At 40.8% G+C, this 19,541-nt stretch overlaps 1 protein-coding gene across 3 annotated transcripts in view; it reads right to left on the reverse strand.

Annotated features, from left to right (window-relative positions):
* The window catches only part of ATP11B (ATPase phospholipid transporting 11B (putative)), a 446,007-nt gene that overhangs the window by 226,362 nt on the left and 200,104 nt on the right, over window positions 1–19,541 (reverse strand). For all 3 annotated transcript variants that reach the window (XM_085635367.1, XM_085635368.1, XM_085635366.1), the window contains exons 15-17: window positions 13,458–13,526; window positions 5,878–5,951; window positions 5,686–5,789 (exon numbers count right to left, since the gene is read on the reverse strand). In XM_085635367.1, coding sequence (XP_085491493.1) covers window positions 5,686–5,789; window positions 5,878–5,951; window positions 13,458–13,526 — 247 coding nt within the window. The remainder of the gene's footprint in view (window positions 1–5,685; window positions 5,790–5,877; window positions 5,952–13,457; window positions 13,527–19,541) is intronic.

Below are 19,541 nucleotides of genomic sequence, written 5' to 3' on the forward strand. Positions count from 1 at the left end.
GTATAGTGGGTGACTCTGGGGTTAAGGGGTCTGTAAGAGTACATATAGTTATAGTTAATATGTCTAAATGTGTTATGGATTTTTAAAATTAAAAAAGCCAATTACATGGAGAATGTATACTCTAGTACTGAGCACCTTATTCTTACTCTTAGATCCAAACTCCTCACCTTCGCTTATGTAATGTAACATTACAAAACATCTATAATACAAAAGGATTATATACAAAAGTAAAGGCTTAATGAAAACAAACACAAAACCCTATCACAACTTGGCTAATATAGGTATTATTTACGGATCTAAATACATGTTGCAAACACTAAAAAGTAAGCGACCTGGATTGAGCCCTTTAGTACATGAGCTTCAAGTGGTCTAGAGGATCACATAAGGTAGAAAATTACAAGGGACAACTAGCTGAGCATTATTCTTTTATCTTCAGCCTTTTGGATTCTTACTAAGTATTGACTAAGCCAAAAAAGTAGTGATATTTATATCATATTAAGATGGAGGTAAAATGGAAAAGTTCCTTTAACTGTTATTTGGAAATTTTATTTTAAAAAGAAACATGCTGAATACAGAACTGGTGACCGTGTTAAACTAAAATATTTTGCCCCTAATGCCCTACCTTGGTTACTTTGTGACTGCCTAAAATATCTTTTTTTTTTTTTAAACAGCCTAAAATTACTACAGACTCAGCTCTCACAAGGCAGGCAGACGGGGTTAGCAAGTGAAGTGTGGGGGCTGTTCCTGATTCAAGTGTCCAGTTAAAGACTGCAAAGGCGTAGAAGCAGGTTTAACTGAATTCATTGTTAATGACTGCTACATACTTTCACATCTTACACTAGGAAAGAAGGCACTAGATACAGGACAAAATAGAGGCCTTTCCGTCAATAGAAATTTTGCCTCAACGTCTACTGCAAGGGTTGAGGAGAATAGGCCCACTAGTGCTCACAAAGTGACCTTAGAAGTACTGCCATTTATTTGCCCAAAGTCTAAAGCAGAGCTCGGCAGAAACAGTGGCATTATTTAGCATGTGCAAGAATATTCATTGAAATTTAGGGGGAGATTAAATGGGGAGAGACTACCTGATGCCTGGTCACTTCTTTTCGCCTTTTTTTCTTATTTCAATCTTTTTATGGTCAGCTAAACACTTGGTTTTATTTGCTAAAAAGTTAAAGTATTATCAGTTTTACAAAAGAAATGCATTTAGTGTCCGTAAGTCAAGTTACAGTCTTGAGAATCTCCTTGGAAGGACACGGATGAAGAGAAGAGATGGATAAACATTTCTTCTACTAATGGAGTTTTCCTTTTTCTCTGACATACACATCAATATGTGTATTGTGTTTTATTAGGCATGCTTTATTAAAGGATAAATATTAGAACCGTAATCAAAGGATCTGCGGGACAGCAATGTTAGTATTCTTTGTTTACAAGAAACCTCAATTGTTGATAATTTATATGTTCAGGATGGTGTGGGATTTTCTAAATGTGTTTACCGCTGATTCAAATGAAGCTTCTCATCCCCACAGTAAATTAATATTAATGGAGTAATATAATGCATGGATAGCAAATTCGAATTACTTAATGTCATAATTACCCTGCATTAATTAAGTTTGGGAACTAGGTTTTCACAATATTATATAATTCAAAATTCAACCCTACTACAATGGTGAATCAAACTGAACCTAGTTAAATTGAATGGAAAAACAGTAGGTCAAATCCTAGTTGTTCAACATGGCATAGACACCGTACTATATCTACTATTGACTATGTTTTTGTATCAAAATACTTAGCTATTGATTTTGCAAATCTAGAGGTCTGGGACAGAGCAAATAGTGATCATAATCCTCTTTTCAGCTCATTCAATCTAATACTACTCCTGGTTAGCAACCAATAATCAACTGGTATAACATGCTAACATATTCAGTCACTGAAAGGCTATGCAGGTCTTTAAAAACATGCCTTTCCAAAGTCTACACTAAAAGTAAAGTATTCATCCATGTAATGATAAAAAGGGTCTACCTATTAAAAAAAAAAACAAGGCACCTTAACTCAGTCAAAAGAAATATCATGCGTCTGCTTCTGTGGGAATGAAACACTTCATAAGAAGATCTTGACAACATTTTGGAAATCTGTGAAACAAGCACTTGGTAAAGACATACTGAACACACTTGTCCAAACAAACCTTTCTGGATAGTCCATTCTGATGCTTTACATGTCATTACCTTACTTTTTCTTAGTGTTGAACCATGCCTTACTCCATCAAGTCAGGGTCTAAATTATTCCCTGATCTGAACATCTTATTCTTAAATTTATCTGCCATGCAACACCATTAAAAGCATAAGGGCCAGATGAGGTCTCCACTACTTTAATCCAAAGAAACCATGGATTGCCAAGTTTGTGTGTCACTAGTTCAATGGTTTGTTTTGACGATTATTAAAAGGGGCAATACTGACCCCCTATCAAGGTATAGGCCTTTATTACATTCAGTAGGTAAACTATATACAAAATATCCTAATATCATCTGAATTGATGATCATAAATCCACGGCTTAATCTCCTTTGAACATGGTTTTTTTTGTTTAGTATTTTTAATTTCTTGACTATTAACATGCAACAAATCAATAACTGAGCTTATGCTAGAGAGATAAAATATAGGATAACAAACAATGATTCCCACCATACCTTCTTTATCAACAGTAACACATCTATCACAGCAAGTACAAACGTTTACCACACTCAGAAGCAATGCAGATGATCGACTCCCAGAGGGATACATCACTCAAGGATAGCATAAGAGACCAGTTAGATTCCTTCTCTAGCAGTATGCCCGCGACTGCACACCAATCCTGAATATCATCAGAAGTCCTTTGGAACAATGTGGTTTTAAAACCAGTTTCCAAACCATTGATAATATTTTGACTTCACGACTACTTTGTAAAAAGTATATCTTGCACCAAAAGCATCCTTTATATAGAACGTTTGTTCATTTTTACACCTGCTTTCGATATGGTTGATCACCTGTTAGTATGGAACAAGTAGGAGAAATTAGACATTTCCCCAGTTAAATGCATTAAAAACTCTATTCTGATAAATTGGTCTGGCACAACTATATATCATAAATTACTTTAGTTTCCCAGATCAGCAAGGAAAAGCTTGAAGAAGGGATTTGTTTTGATCCTATTGTTGTTTGTGCCATATCTTGCCAATTTAACATGCAATTTGAACAATGTACGTTCCTTTAGATCCCAAAATTAGGCTCCCAACCCATTACTTTATTGATGTATGGTAAAGAGATTGTGGTCGTTGAATTATTGCTAATTGGTCTCCAGATAAAATACTCATCCATCCAACAACCTGGGAATAAACACTTCCAAATACATGTCTCAAAAATAGAAATTATGGTTTTTAGTACATATTTGTTGTAGAAAAATCTTACTTGGAATATTGATAATGTTAGGAATAAAATTGCATAGAAATATGTTTTTTTCATTGGTTATGTTAGTCAGAGGAAAACATACCACAAAAGAGTACTTCCAAACCCAATGTACTAAGGCATCATTAATAGGACATGGTTTGTTAAGCTTCTTTAATATTATTGGAAGACTAGAGCATGGATATCTTGTTAGAAAATCAACACTGCTAACATTCCTTCCATAGTGACTTATTGAATAGAGTGTATATCCCTATCTGAATCTACATCTCAAGAGGAAAGGCACCTTGCAAGTGTTTCATAGCGGTATGGAAGTCTATGTTTATTGAAGCGATTTGATTGTCTGCAGGTGTCTTGCACAAATTAAACGTACTTGGAAATATATTAGGCAGACAGAGAGGGTTGTTACACAATTTTGAGGTAGTTGGGGTTCTTAAACTTACCAAATCTAACCTTTTTTCCTTACATTTACTAATTTTTTTAATTATCCAATTGTTACTTTGGGAAATAGTCTGATCTTTATTTGCCAAATTTTGATTATCAGTTTAAAACTTTACTAAAAACGAGTTGAGGTAGATCTTGAAAATGAAATGGTGGAGAAGCTGGTGGCAGCAGGAGAGACTACTGGAACGTGAACAATTCTACCTGTAGACGAAAAAGACCTTGGAGCTTATGCTCATTTCAGAGAATGTGCAACAGAAAATAGGAAGAGGGTGGATTCTTAGTTTTTTGAAAATTTTGGAATCTTTTGAGTTTTATCTGAGGTTTCAGCTGAGGCTCTGCAGGCAGAGACAGTCGTAATGACGTCTCTATATGGTGATGCAGCTAAGAATGGTTCTCCTCTTGCCTGTCAAGCTTCTGAATTTCTAAGAGACCACTTAAACCTGGAGATCTGGGCAGAGGAAAGAGATGGCTTCATTCAGCTCACAGAGCAGAGTGAACACAGTACTCCAGAATGAGATCCTGAAAAAAGGGTGAGCTATGGTGCCCTGTGGCGTCTCTTGTTCTTCCAACCTTAGAATCTCCAGAATACCCCTTAGAGTCAGTTGACAAAGTGTAATACTGCTTTTTGCAGTTGAAGGCTGCCGAGGCCTCTGGTCTACAATGAGAGGATGGCGACAGACTGATGGGGATGGCTGGTGTTGTATATCACACCTGCAAGCCTGGGGATGTATGCAGTTTATTTTTATGTCCCTAGTCAATTGTTATTGCTTTCTTTATCACTCTTCTTCTACAATGGATCTGCTATGAAATAAGTAGCCTTGAATCACAAACAGGGCAAGTGTGCATGTGGTGAGTCAGTTATAAGTACTGGAAGCACAGGAGCTAAGGGTTAACTTCTAGGAACAAGGAAGCAAAAAACTGGTATTCTGAAATCCAGTGACATGCAGCATAAATGAAATATGTGACTGACCAGAAGGAAGTCAAGTGGTAAGGGAACTCTCAGCGTAGCAATGAGAAGCCTGATATAATAGGTAAAAGAATGAGCCTATGCATATTGTGCACAGCGCAAATTCAGGGCTATATGTCCTCAAAAGCAGAAATAGGTAATTGATTAAGGAAGCTGAAAGCAAGGGTATAAAAGAACTGTGGTTTATTACTCCAAGCTTCCCCATTGTTTGAACTTTGAATAAATATCCCAGGAAGAACAAAACCAGGCTTTGAGAAAATCTGGTAACAAAAGCAACTTCAGATATTCTTCAGCATTCCTTTTAATAGCACTTGTTCCTGTGATCTAATGTGATCCAAAGGTAACAAGCCTAAATTGTAGCTCCGCCTGCTCAGTCTTCCGTCCTGATGTCAGTAAACTGATTACCAATTAACTGAGTTAACAGCAACATTGGCTAATTGAATTAAAAAGTGTTTTATGAAGCTCTTCATGTAAAACAGGCTTTAATTTATACTATATGATTATACAACTGAAAATGTCCACAGATAATTGAAAACCATATAATGCCATTCGAAAATATAAAGCCTGCTAATACCTTAGCTGAACCAATCAAACATGCTATACTGTCTGCAAAAACACTTCTCACTTCAGTTCAAATTCCATAAAAAAGCAATGAAACTACACACAAAAATCAAAACATCTACATAATGGGAATAACTATGATACCCAAAACTGCACTGCACAAAAGTGTGAGGATCTACAATGATTGTTTTTATGGAGTCACAGAAAAAAGTGCTGCTCTACACACATGCTCGCTTAATCAAAGATTATCACCACGTATCAAATTTACAAATAGTATATCTTACCAAAGCAAATTCATCTACATGGTACCTCGTTTTGTTTATTTCTCCACTCTTGGCGTTAGGGAGAATGGCAGATTCAGCTCCTTTTGTGAATAAAATCTTTTCACCTAGAAGGAAAATGGGCATAAACTTTATATAAAACAAGAAAGAAAAAAAGCATTCTCTCAGACAAATTTAGGAAATTGATTTATTTACCTGTTGGAGTCTGCACTATTACGCTCATTCGCCGTCGATTTGGATCAAATTCCAACAAATGAAGCAATTTGTACCTTAAAAAAAAGAGAGAACATGAATCATACTTCTGCTGTTTGACAACTACCTTACATATTGGCTTCAAAGGAAACATAAAATATTAGATATGAGAAGATCAGAAAAATGTCAAGGAAACAGAAATCAATGGTACTGTTAAAAATTCTCAAAACCAAGCAATCAATGCATGCAATAGGAATGAGTAATACCAAAATACACAATGACATTTATTTTATAGTCGAATGACTTTACTTTCTTTGTTATCTAGATCATTCTCAACAGCTTAAAGATACAGGAAACTTTTTTCCCCACAAGAAATCTAGTAAAGATTATTGAATATCTGATCCATTCCGTGGGGCTAACTGCTGTTCTGAGTGAGCACACAACACTTTTAGGGGCTGCTTCTGAGCTAGCCTGTAGCAGATCTTTCTGCACAGGATAATCCGGAGAGAGATGGTCATCTTCTGTACCACTTTTCCCTTTTTCACTCCAGAGATCACAAACGTAAAACTGATCATCTTGCCAGTAATCTCTGGTAAAAACTAAGAGCCAGTCTTAGGGTCAAGTCAATGAAGTTAGTCCTTCTCCTTAGAGAGAAGAGTTGGATCACAAAGGTTGGCAGAGTAATGGATTGCCCTATGTGGAAAGGTGTAACAACCTTTGGCAGAAATGTCCCCTTTGCTTGGAGGAGTACATAGTTCAGAAAGAACAAAGTGTATGGTTGTCGGACACAATGCCTTGAGTACACTCACTTGCCTAGCAGATGTGATTGTGACAAGAACCACTCTTGATGGTCAGAAGGCTTAAAAGGCAACTGTGTATAAGTTTCAAACGGCGTCCCTATTAGATTAGTGTGAACCAAAGTAAGGTCCCACTGCGGCATCACAAAAGGTGGTGGTAGGAACATGTGGGTTAGTCCCTTCAAAAAACGCATCACAACAGATGCCTTGAAGAGGGATGGCTGATCTGGTAATCATAAGAAGGCCGAAAGGGATGACATACAACCTTTACATATGCCAATAAAAAGCCTTGCCAAGCTTGTCAGACACCATTCTAGTTTGTTTTTCATTAAAAGAAACTAGAAGGATGTCTGACAAGTTTGCTTGTAATGGATGAACTTGATGGAGGGAGCACCAGGCAACAAACCTCTCCCAGCGCCCTGAATATACAGACTTAGTGGAGGGCAGACTGTCTTTCAAAATGACACCAATTACTTTTAAAAGAAGGTTGAAAGACATCAACTGTTTCCACTTAATCTCAACGCATTGAGACGTAGATTGTGCAAGTTCAGTTGCAGGACCCAGTTGTGCTTCTGCAGCAAAAAGTTCTCCCGAAGGGGCAGCGAGATTGGAGGCCCAATGATTGCGGTCAGAAATGTCAGGTAACACACTTTCCTCCCCCAGTCTGGAGCCACTGGAATGACTTGGGTCTGGTATTTCCAGAGCTTTTTCAGCAGTCTGGGTAGGAGAGGGAGGGGCAGAAAGGCATACAGGAGTCCCCATCCACAATGCAGACGGATGGCTTCTCCCGGGAAGAACTGCCTCGGGAACTCCAATGTGCAGAGGACACTGCCTGTTCTCTGCAGAGGGGAATAGATCAAGCCAGTGTTTTCTCCATTGCTGGAAAATGCGGTGTGCCACCTCCAAATGTAACTGCCATTTGTGATCCGCGAGGCACTGATGGTTGAGTTTGTCTACCCTCATGTTTAAAGATCCTGCCAGGTGTTGGGTGATCATGACGATTTCCAGAGCATTCAGCCACTTCAAAAGGTGCAGAGGCTCCTGCCACAGGACCCTCAACCCCACTCTGCCCTGTTTGTTGCAGTAACACAAGGCAGTTGTGCTGTTTGTGAGAACGTTCATTCATTCTTCTCTGATGGTTTGGAAGAATGTGTTCAGTGCTAAGTGAATCGCGTGGAACTCCAACAAGTTAATTTGGAGATGAGCTTACGGCCAGTCCTCTGGTTGCCACTTCTCCCAGACGACTACCCAGCAACGATGCATCAGTCACAGCCATTAACTCCGGCTGGGGTATGGAGAGGTGTATGCCGCCGGTCGAACAGCCACCACTGCAGCTCTTTTGTAGTCTCCCTTGACACCTGGATGTAGTCCGACTGGTTGCCTTGGTGCTGAGCCAACTGTGACTTCAGATCTCTCTGAAGGATCCGCATATGCCACCTGGAGTAGTGCACAAGCAGGATGTCCAGAAGCCTCAGAGCCACTTTCATTGAGACCCTGGTCGAGGGTTGAAACATCAGGATCATGCACCGAATGTCCTGGACGTGTTGAGGCAGAGGAATAGCTCAAAAAGCACAGTATCCCCGACTGCTCTGATAAAGGGGAGCCGATGTGAAGGAGTGAGGTGTGACTTTACTCACTGAAGGAGAAACCCAGCGAATTTAACATGTCAGCCCTCATCGGGTGGTGGCCGACTGAAGCAAGCCTGCCTTTGGTAGCTTGTCATTGAGGTATGGGAAGGCTGGCATTCTCAACCTCTGGAGATGGGCTGCAACCACCACAATAACCGTAGTGGACGCCTGAAGAGCACTGATTAGACGAAGGAGGAGCATGCAGAAATGAAAATGCTCTTTGCCTACCTGAAACCGCAGAAGGCACCTGTGTTGAGGTGTGGGATTCTCACTGTTCAATAACCTTTAGTAGCCATTGGTGCTCCTCCATCCAGGGAGTTGACAGGTGACGCTACCTCCTACTGGGCAAATGTGCACCGCCAAGGACAAATTAAAGTGGCTGCGGGGGAAGCTGGTGTGATAGTGTAAGCAGAGCATTGCCCAGTGGGCCTAACTGCTGACTCCTTGGCCTTGTCCTCGAACAGGCACAGAGGCCTGCTGATACTGTGTTGAGTATTGGCTTTACCTACCCTCATACTCCCTACCATAGCCATGAAAGGAATGTTGCTGTTAGGGGAACTGCTGAACATGCTGGAGTGGGGGGGGGGGGACAGAGGGAGGATAGAGAGAGGGAGGATAGAGAGTGGGAGAGTGGGAGAGAGAGTGGGAGGGAGAGTGGGAGGGAGGGAGAGTGGGAGAGGGAGAGAGGGAGCAGGGGGAGGGAGAGAGACTTGCTCTCCTTAAATTTCTTAAGATGCTCGAAAGGTTTCAAGCCATCAAATGCGATGTTCATGTGTGGGATTCCTGAACGTCCAATAAAAAACACCCATGGAGCAAATCCAGAGGGTGGTCGCCAAGCACCACGCAGGTCTCGACTGCTCTACCCAAGCAGGCGGTTGTGTCCATGCCTGAACTAATTGTATTTTTCGCAGTATCTTGGCCATCGAGGATCGGGCACTGGACTGTATGTCTGACATTCTCTGGAACAGCTGGCAAGGTGTCCATTACTCCGTACAACAAGGAGTGCGAATACCGTCCCAGGAGGCAGAAGGTATTGATCTATCGTACGGCAAAGGTGGCACTAGAGTAAACGTGTTTAGCTCAGTTCGTCGTCTGCTTTAATTTCTTTTCAGGTGGGGTGGTAGGAAAAGGAGTTGATGCAAAGGTGACTGGATGGTGCCTGAACCAGCGGGCCCTCCAGGGTAATATGTTGCACTAAAAAGTCTGGGTCCCGGAAGTAGACCTGTGACCCCTTTCTACATATCAATTAATTCATAAGCATGAGCCTAACTTTCCCCAGGTGCCCACCAGTATGTCTTTAAGAGCCTTGTTGAAAAGCAGCAGTGGTTCCTAGGCTGTGGCTGCCCAGGTTAAGATATTGGTTTTAACTTCCTTCATAGGCAGTGTCAAATCAAGCACTTCAGCGGCCCTGCAAATGATAGAAGATGCAGATTCCTCAGTGGGTTTGGGGAATGGAGTCGAATGTCAGGGGAGGTGTCCAATCCACTTGCATCCTGTAAGTCTTAAAAAATATTGGGCTCCCCATAAAAGCCTCCATTGTCATCATATTCATTGTCTTGGTCAGAAAAACTTTGTTCAGGAATGGGTTGAGCATCTGAATCTGATAGAACTATGAGAACATGGTCCGAAATAGGTTACATCATTGAGGCTAGGCCAGTAGTGCAGGACTCAGCACCACAAAAGGCACTGAACATTGCACTGATTTGGGCCCACAGGCTCCTATGGGATTCACAGGGGTACTAGAAATGCTCTCTTTACTAGCAGAGTTTGTATGCTGTTGCAGTCCACTTGAGGGGAAGTTCTGTAGTGTCATATGAAAGGCATAAATGGTATGGTGAAGTGGTTCTGAAAATTAAATGAATGTTAAGTAGAGACTATAATGGGTAAGGCTTGTGTGGTATAGGATGGGATGTTGTATATTTCATTTTAATATTGGTGTGCTGTAGACCGAATTGTTGTGAGGGTAGTATGTTTTGCCAAGCCTAGTGGTGCAGATGTGTAGTGTGACATTAAATGGTTCATGTATTTGCATATGTTCTTGCTTGTGGTGTGCTATAATAAGGAGTGATTGTTATTTGAACTGGTAGGATATATGATGCGTTAGGTTGCATGGTGTCTCTAGTCACTGTATGGAAACTTTGGTGCGAAGATGGAGGGTGTGGTGTCTCATGTAAAATGGTTTGTGTGTTATGTTGAATCAATAACAGAAAATGTAAAAATAAAAAATGTGTTTATATGTTTTGAAGTGTGATTTGGTTAACATGTGTAGAGATGACTGGGCTGTGTTTGTGTGGGCATATACAAGTGTTCCATTGCTCAAGGTAGTCTTACCTGGCTTTCGTATAGTGTGTTCCAGACTGGTATAGGTGGAATTTGGGGCAAGAGGCAGAAAAGAGGGGAGAGAGTGAAAGAAGTCTGGATAACCGGAGTGGCGAGATGGAAGGTGAGAAGAGTAGGAGTTAGCCAGTGGAACTTGGGAAGAGCAGAAGGAAGAGTGTGGCGATGGGCAAAGAGAAAGTAATGTGAAAGAGGGGAAGAGAAGGAAAGAAGTGACAAGAGGTGAACTAATGCTACATTGAGAAGAGGTCAAAATATTGAGGAAGGACACGATAAATGAGAAGAGGGGACAAGAGGAAGTAACGAGAAGGGAGAGAACAGAAAGGAGAGAAGGAAGCAAAAGGTGCAGGAGCAGATGCTATGTGACACCAGATTTTATGAGAGGCCAAATGACTAAGGGTTGGGAAGACGGAAGAAATCTCAGTTGGGTTGCATGAATATTTGCTGTGTCTCAGAAATCTTTAATCTATTGTTCTGAATTTAAAGGCTTTCACTTTATGAACTTAAACAGTCCTGAATTTAGCAGATCTCTGTGTGGGAGTGCATGCCACAAGTTGGCAGCAAGCACCTCCAATCAGTTCCCCTGCAGAAGCTGGTCTGGTGACATGAAGGTCCTGTCTAAATCTCAATCAGCAGGCTAGGAAGTATTTAGATACCCTAGTACAGAGGAATTGAAGCCTTGACCGCTGGAATAATCTGTGAGCCATGAAGAGAGCCTCGAATTTTACCTGCTGGACAATAGGTACATAGTTAAGTGTTCAGAGGGCTAGTGAGTTGTGTTCTCTTGGTTGGCTATGGAAAGAGCATTTTATTACCACATACTGCACACATTAGAACCTCGTAAGGAATAAATTGGTAGCCCTAAGAGTAGCACACTGGCCTAATCCAGATGAAAAAGTACATGTGGAAATAAAGCCTGAAGCATTTGGGCATATACCAGGAAAGAAGTCTACAGTTTAGAGTGAGAAGAATGAAGCAAAATTTCATTTTTTCGTGGATGTGATATTCTAGTTATGGGTCAGATACTTTGTTGCCCTTAGACTTCTCTCTTTAGAACAGATGTTAATACTGGATGGTCTGAGAAAAGGGACATACCTAGGTTATCGCTAATAAGAACTTCTGTCTTGTCTGGGTTTAGCTTTAGGTGGTCCTTGAAATACTTAGTTTACCTCAGGTAGACATTCGTGTATGCTGGGTTAGTCTGTGGCGGGTGTCCTTTGTGTCAACATCTGTATGGTTGGGGCAAATTAAAATGTTTGAGCAATTAGAGGAGACATGGTTTAAATAAAGAGGGTGGAATTAGGGTAAACCTTGCGGTACTGCATATAACTACTATACTCTACAACAAAATAGTATCAAGTATACAGTTTGCGCTATGTTAGATAAGAAGGAGACTATCCAGGTAACAGTATTGTCCTCTATCCCTTCAGCATTGAGTATGGTGGATGGAGTGCAGTGGTACATTACATCAAATGCCACCAACACATTTAGAGGGTTATGTTCTGTGTGCCGTTATTGTTGATAAGCTACACGGCAGCCCATGAAAATACTGATACTGATTATGTCCCCCTTATTAGTCTGAACCCCACTTGAACTGTGTGAGTTGACCAAAAATGTGGAAAACTAGGAGTCTTGATGCATATACTATGTTGGAGAGACATCTTTAGTTAGTGGGGTTGTGCAGGTCGAGGCAGGGTTTCTTGATTGAAGGTTGGATCATTGTAGAGAAGAGAGGGAACGTAGAGGTGAGGATGCTGTAAATGTTAGTGGAATATGAGTGATCAAGGGGACATTCTGCCCTTCTTATTGTCCTCATCAATTCTTGAAGATGAAGGTCAGACATTGAGGATGAAATTACATAGATACATTTTCCAAGTGAGTTGTCTGGTTGTGACAGATTCTAAGGTAGTAACTTGTTTGTAGCTAAAATTAGAGGTGGATTGGAGGGTATGTCAATACATTCATGAATGTCTTGGATTTTGGATGTGAAGTGTTCTACAAGTTTTTTGCAGATATCCTGTAAATGAGGAATTGAGAGGATAGGGGATTTCGGTTTCAGTGCTAAATCGACCGCTTGTGCAAAGTCTATTTTTGCTTTTGTCTCCTTCTATAGTGAAAGACCTGCATTTTGATTTTTTCTTCCTTGACTCAGATATTTAGATCTCCAATTTCATTCAAGTTTGTGACTCAAACCAGCTGTTCTATAACCAACTTAGGGTTTTTACCTTTGCAGGGAAAACAGGTTTTATTCTGCGGTAAAATAATGAGACTGTTGTATGGATTTTTGGGTAGAAAAGGTTGAGCAGCAAGGGGAGATAAGCTGCCTTAGAGGGTGACTAGATCGAGTACGTAAATATTCTTCCAAACAGGACTGTTATTTTTAAGGCTTTAACACTGGCAAGGATATGCTGCAGGACATCAACTGCAGCTTTCACTGCCTCTGAAAATAGCCATTCTCTTGTGCTTAGGTTTCACAGCATTGAGACTTTTTGTATATTCTAATGTAGGACTTCATGCGTTGCTTTCATCCATTTACCAGGCAGTGTTTGTCCTTTTACTAGATTGGTTTATTTCTCCTGGTCCTGCTGGTATATTAGATTTTAGGGGCCATTTTTGCTTTGTCATTCTTCACAACACTTGCCATAACTTGAAGTATCTGTGCTTCCTCTTTCAGCATCAACTGTCTCTTTTTAGGGTGAGGCATATATGCTCAAAAAAAGATTTATGTTGAAAAACCAAATGAACATTAGGAACAGGTATAACATTTGAAACTGATAATTAACCATATACTTTTGCATAAGAGCAGAAAAATGGTGTTTACCGCTCAGGTTTTCCACGACATTTAATTTCCATTGTTTCCCCGTCTGTTCCAGTAAATGTGACACCCATCCTGCACAAAAAAATAAATAAAAAGGAAAAAGAATAGTAAACTTATGAATATACATTACAAATGTGTACTTTAAAACTATTTCAGTACTTACTGTATAAATAAAAATGTATACTGATGTATTCCCACAAATTTAGTAAGAAATGGGTCAACTACGCGATCAATAATTGGAGATCACACTGACTCATTAAGCATCCATTCCCTTTTTTAAATACTGAATAAAAAGGGGAGCAATTGATCTGAGAAAGAATTCAAATTAATTTTAAATCCAAGGCAAGAGATGTGTTAGAAATTATCTTTCAAACTTAACCTCTCCGAAACTATGGTATCAGTCAAAGTAGAAGGAAAATGTTACAAACCTGTAATCATTATGCAGTTTTTCTGTGTTGTAAAATCATAAGTTTGGATATGTATTCCCTTATACAGTGTTGGGCTCAGAAATCTCCAACTTCTTTTTCTAAACATTTACTTGAAAGTCAACTGCAGGTGTTTCTGGAATGGAATCCTGTGATATTGCCCTTATGCCACAATGCAGTGAAACAACACTTTACCTTTAGACATATTTTTGGCCATCAAGCAAGTAGTTTATATTTTAAGTAAGTCTACTTGATATTTTGTCTCACATTAATCGGGCAGAGTAGTCCATCAAATGTGAATCTCCCCCTGATCTAAGCAGCAAACCTATGGTTACAAGAAATAAATGTTATCCTCTTGTACCATGAATATGTTGTAGAGTCACGTAAAGTGAATCAATCATAAATCAGTACTCTGTCCTGTCCCTACGGAGTAGGTTAGTATGTAATGAATGAGAATATAAAACTAGGTCCTAAGACTGGCTCATCCCACATGTGCTCACTATCATACAAAAAAAGTATTCAATGGCATCTAATATTCTAGGTGCCTCGCTAGTCAGGTTCTTGAATGCCAGATGCATGATTTTGAATGGAATCTTTCATCCACAATGTAAACATCAAAGGAGGCGAAGACTGTTAGTAGAGGAGGTTGAGGATTCAGTATACTCAACCATGGCGTATCCATAACCTAGATGTTCAATGTATTTTTGTAAAGCAATAAAGCATTCCTCTCCCTAGGAATTATACAATCACTTCACTAGTGTATATATAGTTGTACTTGTGTATTAATAGCTCTTAAAATCAACAAAGAAGCAAATTTGTTTTGCAAAACTTAATTAGAAAACTACACGCTCACAAATTTCCCCATTGTTTTGTGACTAAGACCATAGTCTTATTTGCAGAGGAATTTGGTGAAATGAAATTTATATTAAGACTAGGACATATGTTTTGATATGGGTTGGAAAAATAGGGGTTTCCGATGGGTGAGACATAAGAAAAGGAGGTTTTTTTCTGAAAAAATGAGGGGTAAGCATGGTTATAATCACAAATCAGTAGTGCAGAAACTCATGCAAAACAACATCAAATAAATAATTGCGCAAGTGCTGATTCAACAAACCTTAGATGCACACCTACTCAAGTTCCCCTCAATTTGGACCAAGTGCTTAAATAAACCAATCTAGCCTTGGTGTAAGATTACATAGAACGAAAACATGGGGGCAAATAAACTGAGTGGACTGCTGCCAGAGTGATCACCGGATGTTAAACTAATTGCAAGCATTCATCCCATCACTTTTTCTGTATTTGATGTAACACATTAAGTGTCCAAAGGAAGATATGCCCACATATGAGACCTTTGCGAATGCCCTTATGTGGGACCTTTGGCAATGCCCATATGTGGGACCTTTTTGCAATGCCTATATGTGGGACCTTTGCTCACTGTGCCAGTGGAACCAAGCTTCACCCAACTGAAGAGGCCCAACTAGACCGAAATTGATCTTGGTTGCATGTGTTCTGGTTCAGAGAGGACATGGCTTGGCAGTTCATGCTGGACTATTTTTATTGGAGGAGTACCAAGGCGGCTGCAGAAGGCTGTGTCTAATCTGAGGTGGTAGAGTGGGGAAAAATGATTGACTGAACTGCTATCCTCTGCAATCGTCAACGGTTGGACTATTTACAAGCATTCCTCCCATCACTTTTTCTGTGTTTGATATTTTCAAGTAAACTAAATCCACTCTGGCATAAAACCCAGAAAGATAAATCACACCTTCAGGTACAAACTACAGTTTACAACAAGCATATATGGAACCGCACAACCAGCAAATTACTTTCTATACCCAGATAAGTTAAGACTGACTGACTTATGGCTTGCCTGGGTGTTATATATTGTCAATTCACTTATGACCCTTCTTACTAATATTAATACAATAACACTCAGCGGATAGCAGCCAATTGTTGCTCAAACATTACATAATAGCTCCCTGATACTTCTTTCATACTCACAAGAGACATATCTGGGATGGGTCCTATCCATCGCCCAGTACTGTAGGAGCCCATACATCAACTATCAGAAACTGAATAGGCACATATGCTGGCCTGTACTCTAATCTAGTCTACCACTGCAGGTCCCAACTAGCTACCTATTAAGTCCGCTTCTTTACACCTCAAAATGACATTCAGACATGGGATGATCATAACAAATTCAATCTTCGGAGATCTTGCCACCATTTCTCTCACCAAACATTCCTGCTCAGGAGCATAAACTTTAAGCAAAACATCAGGCTGGACAACCCAGTGCAGTAACCAGTGCACTAACTATAATCTGCATGTCTCTCTCTTATGCCTCTTCATTCACCACACTTGTAAGTGCTGCATCCCATATTATTAAAAACTGCACCTTGGTGGTCCTTCGGCATGACATGGAAACATTCTCAAACCGGATCACAGGCACCACCCTTCCAACCACACCCCCTATACGGCATAGCTTGCTTCTAAAGAAGGCAAGCATTTCAGTACCCCACATAAGGGTAGTAAGCACTATATAAATGTTGCAAACCAATACAAAACTGCAGTTCATCAGCTTACCTCAAAATATTGCGCTTTGATATACGTAGCACATGTACCTGGTACACTGCACCCCTCGCACTGCAGTCATCCAAACCCACTACAAATCCGTATTGGAGTTAACACCGCTGTTAATAAATGTACAGGCAACTTGCAGTGATAGGGCTCACGCCATGCATGTACTAATTTAATTGTGAAAATGATGATAAACTGCGCCTTTTGACAGCCAACAATTTCAGTGCAATGGCATGATGGAGCCCACGGCTACATGTGGGTCAGTAAAAAGGTAACAATGCTTACATGTGCATTGTGCATGACCCCAATAACAGCACTATGAGTGCAGACACACATTTACCATGTATGCAAGTAAAAACGCACATACTGGAATTGATAGCCATTGACCGATCTTTCATCTATGGAAAAACCAACACAAATTAATTTCTTTAAGCCAGGTGACATCACATACCATCACTGTTATCATTTGCTGACCTAACATCCCTCATTATCACTCTAATACACCACCACAACAGAAGTAAAAGACCTTATCTGAAAGCACGCACTACGGGATTCTAAATCAGTCTTTTGGTGCTTGAATCGCACTGGGGGAGTGCTGATGTATTTACCAGAGGTTGTGGGCAAGACTTGTTATCTGTCCCACAGAATATCTTTGAGCCATGCCATTCCCATCGAATGCAGCCTTACAGTCATTTAAAACCCAGGACCTGCAGCAGTGAGAGGGGAAACAGATCAGAGGGTGAATGTGAGTCTCAGTCAAGAGGTCTGCTAAGAACCTCTGGCAATTGTGTGTCAATTATTATAATTGCTATGTTGGACTTGACCAGCTTCGTCATCCTGAGACACCTTAACCAGGTGCCAGACTGAATATGGAAACTTCTGATATAGCTCTCTGGCGGCAACAGGGGGCAATGACAAAGTCAATTTCAGGATTGGAGCCACAGTGATTTAATTGGAGGAACTAAGCACCCGACCCAGGGCCCTGATGCCTATTCTACTATATTTAGAAGAATGACATCACTGCAGTGCAACAACTGACGGTAGAGTTGCCTCCTGAATGGGCAGGTGGGAGGGTCAGTGAGTGATCTGCATGCAGATAGAGTACACACCAGAAAGATCACTACCAAAGGTAAGTAACTTTTTCTAATGGCAGATACTTCTACATGCAGATTCCTCACATTTGAATAGATTTCCAACAAATACTCCCCTAGTAAAAGGTTCTGAAGAAACATCGTAGAAGGATATCCAGCAGGAAACAAACAGCCGAAGTTCCCATCGCTTCTCACATTGGAGTCCAAGCAGTAAAGTTCGGCAAAGGCGAGTAAGGAAGACCGTGTTGCTGCTTTGTAATTGCCTGCCACCTGCACTCCCTGTGTTAAAGCTGTTGTAGAAGACTCAACTCTGGTAGAGTGAGCTTTAATTCCCTTGGGCGGTTCCTTCTTCACCAGAGTACCACCCGTTCACACAAGAGATAATCCAGCGCAATAATGTTCATTTGTGAATTGCGTTGCCCTTCTTGCTGCCCATGTAGCCAACAAACTGGTCATCAATTCTGATGTTTTTTGTGGGGTTGATGTAGAAATTCACCACACGTCTGCAATCTAACCTGTGAAGCTTTTCCCTTTCCTCCTCCTTGAAGGAGCGAGAGAGTATAAAAGGTTGGTAAGGTAATGGACTCTCACAGGTGAAATGGGGACATCACCTTAGGAAGGAAAGGACACTTAGTTTGGAGAACTTGTTCGCAAGGAAAGATGCACGTTAAGAGGATGCAACTCAACAAGCCAAAGTTATGACAACCCAAAAAAGAGTTAAATATATGAAGCCTCAACTTGCACCTACGCAAAGGCTCAAAAGGATTCACCATCAAGAACTTCAAAACAAGATTTGAGTACAACAATGGCTTGATAAATGGCACAAACTGGTGGATCCCTGCTTGTCAATCTTTTAAAAATCTATGCACCACCCGTAACCTGAACAGGGATGGTTGGGCTGTAGCACATTTAAAAAAAAAAAAAAAAAAAAAAAAGGACAACGTCGCCAGATACTTCTTGACAGTGGCTACTGCATAGCCCCATTAGGCTAAGGTTAGTGTAAACAGTAATATATTGGCCATAGATGCTTTCCAAGGCCTACACCATTAGTGGTACACCAGGACACATACTTGTTCCATCTCCCATAAGGACTTAGGGTCACATTGACCAGCTCTGGTGGTAACTGAAAAGAACTTGGATGGCCCCACACATCGCCAACACCCTGACTGCGGCACCAGATCCACTCTCAGTAGGAGAGGAAGAGGTGGCAGGCTTCTTGGCCAGTCTGGAGAGATTAGGATGGCTTGGGCTAGGACCTGGCTAACATTCCTCAGAAACAGAGGCATAAAGGATATAAAAGGATATATGTAGTGAGGTAGGAAGCAAACGTCCCCCTGAGGCATGCCCCACTGGAAAAATCTCTTGATGAAGAAGTCACTCAAGATCCATGAGATGCCATTGGGAGACTGTAAGCCTGACTGATGTTCAGCGAGGCATTCAGGTGGGTGGTAACCATGCATAGCTCCTGCGCCTGTGACCAGAGTCTCAGCACTTCCCAACAGAAAAGATGAGACCCTACTCCCCCGCTTCCTGATATACCACTTCACAGTTGTAATGTATTTCAAGAAGATCTGGACTGCCTAACCACGAAGGGAAGGCCTTGAGTGCTTCATAACCACCTATAGTTCTACAAGGCTGATATGCAACCTCTGCTCTTCTAATGACTAAAGTCTCAAGATTCTCCTGGTGCATGCCCCACCTAAAGGTTGAAGCTTCTTTCACCACTTTAACCACCAACAATTGGGTCCAAAACGACCTCACTCTAAAAGATTGTCTTCTGACTTCCATTAGTCCAACTCCACTGCTGCATCCACGGAGATCACTTACGGAGTCTCAAAGATCTCCCTGATTTTGGAAACACTGCCTGCGATGTACCACTGTACAGCCCTCTTGTGCAAGCATGCACAAGTGACTACAAATAGGCAGGAGGCCAACAGACCGAGTAGTAAAAGAGTATGCTCAGAGTTTACACCTAAAACCTGTACCAAATTGATTCT

Source organism: Triturus cristatus, chromosome 11, assembly GCF_964204655.1.
Source record: "Triturus cristatus chromosome 11, aTriCri1.1, whole genome shotgun sequence".
NCBI classification, from domain to species: Eukaryota; Metazoa; Chordata; class Amphibia; order Caudata; family Salamandridae; genus Triturus; species Triturus cristatus.